The sequence below is a fragment of the Phaseolus vulgaris genome, chromosome 1 (assembly GCF_051622355.1).
Source record: "Phaseolus vulgaris cultivar YP4 chromosome 1, ASM5162235v1, whole genome shotgun sequence".
NCBI classification, from domain to species: domain Eukaryota; kingdom Viridiplantae; phylum Streptophyta; class Magnoliopsida; order Fabales; family Fabaceae; genus Phaseolus; species Phaseolus vulgaris.
In genome coordinates this window covers 10599505-10611176 of record NC_143498.1, presented here as the reverse complement: position 1 = coordinate 10611176, position 11672 = coordinate 10599505, and the positions used below count along the sequence as shown (strand labels likewise).

Below are 11672 nucleotides of genomic sequence, written 5' to 3'. Positions count from 1 at the left end.
TTACTCTCCCAGCTAACTCAACTTGGATTTTTCCTTTTAAAATCCAAAGTTTGGATCAACCAGTCACGAAGTGGAAAAGGTAAAGTTGAGAAATGGTGGGTTGCTAGTGATATGTAAATATGTTGTGACATGTTAGGTCGCAGCAGGTGAGATAACAGAAAATCTATGGCCATGGCTAGTTAGATGCTTGCATGGGGATTTGACTGTTAGATTTGAGTCCAGAACAAAGAATGAAGGATTCATTGACCAAAGTCCAATACTAACCAAACGTTCTTCGCGCCACCCAAACCAACTTTCCTTCCCGCGTTCAAAGTCCAACACTGCTTCTCTTACGCAGGGGCAGAGATCGACGGTGTCTTTAACATCTAACCAACAAATTTAATTAATTATCTTGAAACTTGATTAAATCAATGTTCTAATCCACCGACATCAAAGAAAATTAAATGCGAAAATGGATTGATATATTATAGGAATACAAAAGTTTAGTCTAAATAAGCGAACAAAATTTAATGAGAGATGGAATTATGGATACAGAATACAGAACTAATCTTAGAAGCTGTTTAACACTTGAGATCGTAAGGGAGCACCATGGCATGCTATATCTAAGAAACTATGACAAAATTGTGATCCCTGAATTTTCAGGACATATGCACAAAAATTGTTTACATATTTGGACACGTACTACTCAGCAAACCTTCCAAACTTCATCTTCCCTTCATCTAAGATGTCAACGTCCTTTCTTTTCTTGGATAATTTAATAGCACCTTGAAATCCATTGTGATCGTCACTGAATTGGGCAGCTGTTCGTGCTCGCAGTTCTTCCAAACTCTCACCTTCTTTGGCTCTCTCTATCACCTGAAAATAGTGACTATTAGTTCTCAAATACTTGAAATATTTACAGACCTTCTTGATAACCAAGACAAAGGGAGTAGACTCTGAATTGAGCAGCTGTTCGTGTTCGCAGTTCACTAAATTTCTCAAATCCAAAATTTTGTTTCACTTACCAGATGTCTCCCGTAGAGATGGGTGCTTGAAAGTGCTTTGAGCGCATTTTGTGCTTCCTGCTGGGTAACATACTCTACAAAAGCAAAGCCTCTATGGCTTCCAAACTTCGTTGGCAACCTCAAGCTTTTAATCTGCACATAGAGCAATTAAACATGAGTGAAAAGAAAGAAATAAAATGCACAAGAAAACTGAAACCGCATATTCTGGCGGAAATAAATATACATATTTAAACAAAATCCATGGGCATCTCACGCACTAAGCCTCCCCCTTTAGATATCAGCTAAAACTGAGCTAAAACATCATTCAAAATTAAGATAAAATACACACATAACAACTCCTATACACAATAGCTAAGATATCAAGTTTGTTACTTGTCTCTCAATTTGGTATAAATCGCATTCCAATGATGTACGACCTAACTTAGATAATTTGGATTTGGCATACAAGATAACTGTACCAAAATCATGTGCAAGATTAACACAATTGCACATTATCATTTTTATCCGCAGTGTGGTTTATCACCAAATGGCATAATATGTGTTCATATTTTGATCTGCTGAACTACAGGATATGTGACTGGATATAGATTCATTTAGAAATAACTTGGTGAGGAAGAATGAAATTTTTTGTTGCAATTGGAACAAACTACAGATGGCAACATGTAGGGCTTAAATAGGATACTCTAACACTTGTCCCCGGATAAACATTTAAAATTGTATACTTGTACCCATATTCACATGGGCAGCAACTTCACTACCCATAAGTTAGTTAGATTGGTGAGTTAGATAGACTGAAGAAGGCATTGCCTATAAATTAGTGGGACAGAGAGAGACAGATCAAGCTCGTCATTTGTGAGAGGATTGAACCTTTGGCCAATAGGATGGGGAGGTAAAACCCTCAAAGTTTGGCAGTGCAAGATCTTTTCTACCAACTGGGAATTTCTCTCCTATTCTTTCTAGTAAAGACAATTTTCGGTGATTCTAATCCAGTTTTTACAACTCATTATATGAATTTGTTTGACAAATTAATAAAACATAAATGCCATCTTAATACTAATATTACTGATGAAAAGTCAATAGAAAGAACATTGATTAAAAACAAAACATAGCTTAATAGAAGAAAATATTCAAAGATATTCCAATCTTTAATTTTAAAAATGTGGATATATTATGACAGAATGAGTACGTTTGGTGACACATTACCCATAATTGCACCCATACCAGCCTAATTTTGTAAGAAACAAACTACTTATACCCAAACCCTTATTTGATGGACAAATACCGTAGCCATTGTAGGTAATTTTTAAGAGTATCCGCTGCACTTGGATCTTAATATCATCCCTATCTCAAATTAACTCTTTGAACAGTAATTAATCACCTGGCCAAATGGGCTAAACAATCGTCTTAGATCCTTCTCTGTTGCCTCAAAAGCAACATTTCTTACGAGCAATTTTGTTGAACTCTTATCCTTCTCAATTGCCTTTTGCTTTTGCCCATCATTCTTGACATGACAAGGTTGTAAAATAAGAGCATGGCTGTCCAAAACTGTCCCCTAAATCCAAAAAACAAAAATACAATTTAAAAAATCAAAAGTAGAATTAGGATCTGAAAATGCAAATAACATGTAATACCTGCAAATCTCTGCAAACATTTGTAGCAGTTTCAGGAGAGTCAAACTCAACAAATCCAAACCCCATAGAAACATTTTTCCCATTTTTCAAATGCTTCTTCACCTATATGTGAAAGCAACAAAATCAAAATATGAAAAGCAGCAAAACAAAATTACAAAATACAGCAAACTCATAAGAGTTAGCAATTAAAAAAATACCTTCACACTCAAAATTCTTCCCTCTTTCATGAGTTCACTAAAACGTTTCCTCAGAGTTTCATCTGTTGTCTTGAAATTTAGGTTCTTGACAAATAGTGACCGAGCCTAAAGCATGACAGATTAATCAGTAATCAATAATGAAGAACAAGTATTATGGATTATTTAGAAGCAACTAATTTCAGAAATATAGAATATTTCTACAAAGTAGCACCATGAATCAAAAAGAGACAGATAGCTAATTTCATTATGGGCAAGGACTCAAATAGCCCAAGGTCTCGTATCACTCTGCCATTTTATATATAAGGCATGGCAGCATTATCTTCTGGAATATAAAATGCTCAATATCATACTGACTTGACAGTCCTGCTAAAGGATAATTTCAATCATGATACACGCTGGGGGTAGACTCGACAAGTCAAAGACTGTAATTATTCAAGTAGAACCCAGGAACATATATGAGGCAAGCACATACCTCTCCTCTTAGGGAACCCATATCCTTCAAGATTATAATTAACGCAGAACATGAAATGTTCAAAACTGTTCTTATTTACATAGATATGAAGAAACTAGAAAGAATAAAAGAAATGGACCCAAAAAAATTTAAATGCCCGAGCCTTCGAGAAAAGTTACAAATGCTTATGGGATAAATACTTTATGTCACAACAACGAATAGAAGAAAAAAAATCTTCATTTGTAAAATTTAGGGGGATGAAATATTCTTATTTCCAATGTCTGTTGTTAGCCTTGATTGTTCGACCATATGACTTAATTTTCTAGTATCAAATAATTTTCCCACGTATTGGACTTTCATGGGTAGTAAAAGTTTGGCGTGTCTCATTTTTATCCTGTTTTGTTGTCACTTACATATAAAAAGACTTAAAACATCTCTCTGCTTATGCTTATACTGACATTATCTTTCCTTCTCTTATCCCCCAAAAACTAATGCTTCAGATCAGAAAATAGAACACAATCAAATGAAAAGAAAAGGATTTAATAGGTCAGACCTCTACTCTGTCTGGATCAATATCTACATCTGTTATTCTTTCCACATGCTGCTCCAATATCTGCCTCTTGGCATCGTTTTCTCCAATTGCACCAGTCATGTCATTATTGTTTGATGTTGAACTTTGGCTAAGAATATTGGAAGGAGCCCACTCCAAGTATAATGGAGCATCCCTACATTGAATTGAATATGAAACAATTAAATAACCTTCAATCAATCAAGACTGCAAATAGAGTGATGCAAATTATTTTGTGAATTCTAGGTCTTGACAATTGTGTGGGGGGTGGGAGTTTTGTGGGAAGAGGTGGGTAAATGGGGGATTTTGGGAGACTGGACAAATTGCCTAAACCATGTTCATTTGTCTAACATTCAGAACCTGTTATCACTTTGATACAGACCTGGGATTTGCTTTAACACAGTTTACCGTTAATGTTATTTATCTAGTATCTATCATTCTATCTATTTTTCTCTTACACTCTATGCCTCACATGCTCCTCACTTTGTGTGTAAGAAAGAATGAGCTTTTACAAAAACCATTCTCATAGAATGCTTTAATTTTCCAAACACCACAAGAAATACAGCCGTATTGCTGCAGTTTCTACACTTCAGACCCACCTATAAAACTTACTGCTAAGCAAACTAACAATAAGTTTATTTTTTTTCTTTTTCATGAAAATGAACATGCATATTCAAGAGAAGGAAACAATAAATTCATTCAGGGAGGATAAATGTCTTTAAGGATGGATTATCCATTGATAGAAGAAAATTAAAAACTAAAATATTACTGAACACTAGTGGGTGAAACTTACGACCAAAAGGAAAAGAAAAATACTTACTTATAACGCTTGTAAGCTAAACCTCTAAAAGCTGCTCGAGCTTCCGCTGGTTCGAGGAAAACAACCTGAAATATCATCTCCAAATAACTTCACTAGACACAAATATGAACAGGTAATGGTAACAACAATAGTTTCTCCAGTACATCACTTCTGAAGGCAAAGTTCTAAACATGAAAAGTAAGCAACATACCAACAGTATATTCAAATTCCCATACTACAGAAAATTTACAGTCATGATGTCATCTACAGAACATGACCAAAAAGAAGCATATGTGGGATCCAAAGGTCCAGAAAAAGAAAATTATAAACCCTTTTTTCCCCTTAGATAGTAAAAATATTGTATTTAAAATGTAAAAGGTGTATAATTTACAAGCAAAATGTTGTTATTTGCCTTTTGCTTTTGGATATTTTGGAAAATATAACTGTTTCATACCCACATACTCTGAACTAAATAAAAATGTACTAGAAACAGGGACAGAAACTAGGGCATAAGACAGGATAATAAGTACCAAATAATCCAACATAAATTGCCGAGGTACATCACAAACATCAAAAAGTTTGAGAAAGGACGGAAAAAAATACCAGTGCCAATGTCTTTGTTGGAGGGAGAATTATTTTATCCAAACTACCAAATTTCCCAAACATCTTTGAAAGTTCATTTTCTGTGGAACCATAAGGCAAGTTCTTCACCAAAAGCACATGATTACTTCTTTTTACGCCATCTATTTTATTGTTAGCAAGTTCCTCCAAGGCCTCCACATTTATGCCAGCATTTTTAAATGCCTTTTTTGTTTCTGAAATCACTTGAGTCTCTCCTAGAGCAATACGTACGGCAAGATCATCTGCTTCTCGGTCAAGTAAATCACTTTTATCAACACCAAACTTCCGTGCAATGTTTTCCACAATCTATTAACATAAAGACACCATTAGAAATCTATACAAGGAAACTCGAGACCACAGAACATAAGATTACAAAACCAGAAACAATTTTAGGAAGAAAAATCAACAGTAACACTAATTCCCTAATAGGGAAACAAGATCTTCTCTACGCTTATCAAAGTCAGAAAAGAAATGGATCCAGGAAAAAAGATTCTATTGTCAAAAAAATATATGAATACATCAGAAATGAGAAACGTCAGCATTGCCATTTCTCCCACATCCCATGCCTCCAAATTAAGAAATGATACTTAAACAACCCTGTATGATATTTAATAGAAATGGAACTTTTTACAAATAGAAAATGTACAACTATACAGAAGAATAATAAATTTCAAATCAAAGTACACAACTTGATAAAAAGTTATTTTAAAAACCCAAACTTTATGGATGCTAGAAATAGCAATTCCATTGAAATAACCATTAGCTGAACACTAATGTGAGGCCATAACAACGATCCACCCCATGTTAAGGGGTAGAGAGGCAATCCTGAAAATTAGAGAAATGTCCTCCAATAGTGAATCGGTAGATTGCCTGCTGTCACAATGTTATTTGTCAAATCCTCAAAACCTAATAACCAGAAACTGATGCAGAGTATGTGAGGAGAAACCCAATGCTAGCAAGCACCTTCCAAAAAACCACGAGAATAATTGCTAACAGTTATTTCAGAGCTAGAGCAGCACAGACACATGAGGGGAAACACAATAATGGTAAAAAATTGAAAAATAAGCAGAAAAGGTTGTTATTTTCTCATTAAAATTAAGATAATGATAAGCATCATTCAGAATTTTATTTACAGTTGCCTACTCAGCTATTCAAAAAAAGCTGAAATAATAGAATCGTGATTTGCAATTTAATAAGTTTCAAGAAACATACTGTATCAGGGCGCATGAACAGACTATTCCATGCTCTAGTATCTCCACTAGCTTCATTCGCTTTCCTTTTTTCCTCTCTCTGCTTTTTGAGGGTTTTAGAGCTTTGGTCCTTCAAAACATTGTTCCTACAAAAAAAATTGCAAACCATAAACTATCGAGTTGGTGCAAAAAGAATGATATCCCAGTTCATACTGCAAGATTTATGTTTTACTTACTCTTGATTCTCTGAATGTCTTTGTAAGGCTGGCATTACATGCAACAATCTTCCTTGAAAGATTGAATTGTCTAACTCTTTCTGAGCCCTGATAAAAAAACAATTATCATACAGTCAGGTAAATTATCACAAAAAATAATAATAATAATAATTGCTGATCAAAAAAAAAAATCACGAAAAACTAATACATCATAAGCTGATGACAAGTACCAGCTGATGTTTTGAAATAATTTTAGTATTAGAAGAGGTAGCAACTTTCTGAAGTCAGTTATTTTAAGTACATTTCAGATGCCAGGGAATACATACTACCAACCTACATAAGATTTATTGCAGAAAACCTCGTATTCAAATTCCAAGAGGTTCTGAGAATCATTCAGATTTTCTCAATGACTAAACTGACCAAAGCAGTGTATATTATTTTCAATTCATATTCTCAATGCAAAATCCATATTTGGAACATTAAAGTATAAAATGACACTATTTTAGTTAAAAGAAACAAGGGCACGTGATATGCCCATTACACATATTTATAGAAAGAAGGACAGAAAAATGAGAGAAGGAGGAATTAAAAGGAACAGGTCCAATGAATCAGACCTGCAAACATATATGAAAGGGAGGAATGGTGTGCAACAAAGGGGGAATGGAAAGAGAAGAGTAAAAACAGAAAGGGGACACATGGGAAGAAGATATTGAAGCGGGAGAGTAGGGGGAATCTGGGTGAATCGGGAGGGAGGTATTTGGGGGGAGAGGAGTAGCCATAAGAGGGGCTTTTGTACATATCGGGTGTGGAGAGTAAGGGCTGCTCCTTCTCTCTGGGTATCTTTCAGTTCCCTTCTTTATTGGTTAATCCCATCTTGTAAGGAGCAGTGTTCAATTCCAATTTCCCTTTTCATTGTTGATTTTCTTTATTCAGAAAGATTTTAAGAGGATAGGTCCTATATACTAGTTCAATACAGCAACATATTTGTTCTTCTTAACTGCTGAGTTCAATCCTAACAGCACACAAAAACTTCTGAATTACACTCCTTTGATACGCAGAGAAACAGAAAAGATAACCTTGAATGGAAAATGGGGTAAACAATAAAAGGTCATAAAAATTATCCCATCAAAATAGACTTTAGAACTAAGGACTGAGAAGAAAACAAAGATAATAACATTCCATTCAGGTCAAATACAACAAAGTATAGTGACACATCATAGTAAAGTCTCTCCCTCCTCGATTCTACCAAATCCTCTAACATCAAAACACAGAAATTGTTCCAAAATGATAAACATAAATTTTACCAAAACTATCAAATAACCAACTCGAGAAGGAAATGGCAATAGGAGCTCAGGTAAAAAGATCATTCTGAAATGAAATGGCTTAACTTGACAAATTAGAATACCCTACAACATCTAATGACCTACCATGAACTAAAAGAATAACAGCTACAACAAAACAACAGTTGGCATAATATAAAAAAAAAGGGCAAGACAACAACTTCTAGGTGCCCAATTGGTACCTGGCTGCAGATTCTGAAGATGTATATAGAATATATGCGATTCCTTTGGATCGTTTTGTATCTTTATCAACAACTAGATGAACCTGTGAGACACTACCAATTTGACTGAAATGTTCTTCCAGTTCCTCCTCACTGTAAAAACACAATACAATGATTCAAACAAACTACAAATAGAAAGATTATAAGTTCAAGTAAACCACAAAAACCACTGATAGTTTTGGTAACGCAGATGATTCAACTTTATTAATTAAGACATTCTTTCTAAAGAAAGCAATGCAACTGGAAACAGTGCCAAAATAATATCACACATGCATCCAAAAAAAAATTCGAGAAAAAAGAGAAATATATAAGCATATAAGTACGTGGTGGTGTATGGCAGATTACGGACAAACAACCGACAGGACTCAAAAACTCCTTTCACGTCTTCTGTTTTTGATAATTGCTCCCTGTGCTCAGTCACATTTACTTGAGCCTTCTCATGGGTAACATCCTCTCCACTAGTATCTTCTTTGCCCTCCAGGTCTACCTCTCGAGCATCATTTCTCGGATCACTATTTTTTTCATCTTCATTAACCCCACTATTATCATCTTTGTCATCATTGTCAACAGATGAGGCATCATTAGCATTGCTATTGTCATCATCTTCATCACTACTTTCAGAATCAGACCACTCTGTCGTCACCCTACTCTTGAAATAATCCATATCTGAAATGACCTCACCACGTTCAGGTTCAGGTGACTTGCTGCTGGGTTCAGAAATATCCAGAAATTCATCTTCTAATAAGCCACTTTCATCAGTTGAAACTGATGCACCTTCATTATCCTCATTGGAGACTGCTTGGTTGTTACCAACACCAGTCAAACCGGAAGTATCATTTGCCCACATCTTAGAGTTAACCCAAGGCTGCATGACCTGAAGAAAATCCTGAAGCTGCGGGTCATCAATATCCACACCGTCCTTCAAATTTGTTTGCCGTCCCTTAGCTCTAGCAGGTTTCCCCGCATCCGGTGCAGTCCCTTTGTCCTCTTTCTTCTTCGAATGGCGACCCCATGGACGAGGAAGATTTTCATCCCCAAGTTTTCGTGCTACCTGCTTGGTTAATGAGAAGAACATTGTAAAACACCTTTAGTGGCTTCCAGTTTCAACAACACAAATTTGAATAAAACACATCAAAGTAAAATATATAAGAGAAAAGTGGCACATATAACAGACCTCACATGCAATTTTAGATGTGCGAAGATAAGAATTATTGAAATATCGAATGGCTTCATGAGCTTCATTCTCGGTTCGATACCCTATAAACGCAAATTGTCGACTCTTACCATCTCTGGATTAAAAAGCAAGTCAAAACCAAACAAAACAGTCACAAATTCAATTTCCATAGGGAGAACACTACGATTCGAGCAGAGAAAGAGTAGTACAGTACTTGGTACGCATGAGCCTAACGTCAGTGATTATTCCTTTCTCAGAAAAGAATTCTCGTAGTTCATCCTCCGCAACATGTTTCGGAAGATTCTTCACGCAAATCCTCGACCTGCAAAAACAATTCGTAATGGCGCGTGCATTGATTCTCATTCAGCGTTGATTTTAATTTTCTTCATATGAATTAGTAGCAAGGGTTCACTTACATGATTCGATTGCACGTTGAAACAGTAATCAAGCAAGAGTTGCAACTATTCAAAATTCAGGGAGGGATTGAGCTTGTCGTCTTACTAACCCTAAAATGTGCGCGCCTCTTTAATCTGGTTTTTCGAATATGAGAATGTGGTGTGTTGTTTGTGAAAGATTTTAGGGCTTAGTGCTGTCACACTATACCAGTGTACGGATCCGGCAGGTTTTTTTTTTCTTTCCTTTTTTACTATAATTTAAAAAGTTGATATAGCTTTTTAAATAAAATCTTTTATACAAATGATTTTCATCCTCTAAAATATAATTTGATTCCTCTAAAATATGTAAAATTCAGTTTTGATCCTTTTAGATTTTTTTTATTTTTTATCCTCCAAATGTTATTTAATAGTCTTCCTTTTATACGGGCTATCTTTTTTTATCCCTTTATAAATGTTATTTAACTTGTTTTCCATTTATAAAGTGTTATCTAAACTACTTTGAAGATTGATACATTTTTTAAAATTAGAGAGATTATAAATAGAGAAAAATATTTAAAATAATATAATTGAATTTTAAATATTTTTAAAAAAAATTATATTTTCTTTCTTTCTTTTATTTTAAGTGTATAATCAACATTTTGAAATTTTAGTCTCTATAAATATGTAAACATATAACATTTAGATGATGAATAATTATAATTCTACATTTATTATATTTCAATAATAAATATTTTGATATATTTTGATAAAGAGTATCAAATTGAAATGGAAGTATAAACATCTTACTAGATGCAGGACTGTGAGTATGCACTTGGGGTGGTTTATTAAGCCCATGAGGATGAGTATGTTCTTGAGGTGCTGCAAATTAGATATTTTGAATAATTAGATAAATTTTAATGAGCAAGTACCAAATTGACATCCAAGTATAAATATCTTACAATATTGTGGAGGATGAATATGCAATTGAGGGGTTGAGTTAAAAAAAATTGAATGTGTAAATTTCATCTTCAAGGTTCCTAAGAATAAACATTAGTTAGGTTTTATCTTAAAGTATTATTTTCAAAATTAGTAAGGGGACTTAATAATTCAACTTAGTTGCAGGACGTGGAGATGTAAATGAAAGTTGGATAATTCTATTTTTGGAAGAGCTAAAACTTAGTCAAAAGTGTTATTGAGGGTCTCATGTCTTGTCTTGGTGATTTACTCTTCTGGATCATCTTCAAGGATTGTTGAAACAATAACATTAATACAAGTGAAATCATAAATTCAATAAATAATCATAATTATCTAGTATAATGTATATATAAGTAATAAAGGTGATATTTTTAAATATATATATATATATATATATTCTTAATTAAAAATGGGATCTTATTATTGATATATTCTATTTTCCATCTAAAAATAAAGTTTCCAATTTTTGTTGTTCAAAATTATTAACATTCATGAAAAAGTAACATTATAATCTTCATCCATGTCATATAAGTTTGTGGCTTTAGATGAAGAGTCTAATTTTTATCTAATCCATCCACTTGGTATAAACCATTTGAGCTTTTGTAGTCTGAATGTTTGATTTGTCATCATCATTATCATCAATGTATTTACAAATCTAAATCCTAGGTTATCTTTCATAATCTTTTAGAAATAATTGTATTATCCCACACACATTTAAAGAAAGTAATAGAAAATTGACCATTATAGTTTATCTCGATTATGTCAACTAATTTTTCATATTAAGGTACACCCCAAATTGCATTTGATTGTTAATGCTACTTACAAAACATTTGAACAAAATAATAGAAAATTCAATCAAGTAATTTATCTAATATTAATTAAGATAATTTTACGATATCACAATATAAAAGT

General features: G+C 33.8%; 1 protein-coding gene across 1 annotated transcript; it reads right to left on the bottom strand.

The window, feature by feature from the left end:
- Window positions 1-429: 429 nt before the first annotated feature.
- Window positions 430-10056, bottom strand: LOC137813509 (nucleotide/nucleic acid binding protein). The gene is made up of 15 exons (XM_068615820.1): window positions 9828-10056; window positions 9626-9733; window positions 9412-9526; window positions 8561-9288; window positions 8199-8330; window positions 6698-6784; window positions 6484-6607; window positions 5254-5577; window positions 4672-4736; window positions 3837-4008; window positions 2833-2937; window positions 2636-2737; window positions 2383-2556; window positions 1005-1136; window positions 430-855 (listed from the first exon to the last, which is right to left on the bottom strand). Coding segments are annotated over exons 1-15 (2544 nt in total). The 5' UTR covers window positions 9830-10056; the 3' UTR covers window positions 430-681.
- Window positions 10057-11672: the final 1616 nt, after the last annotated feature.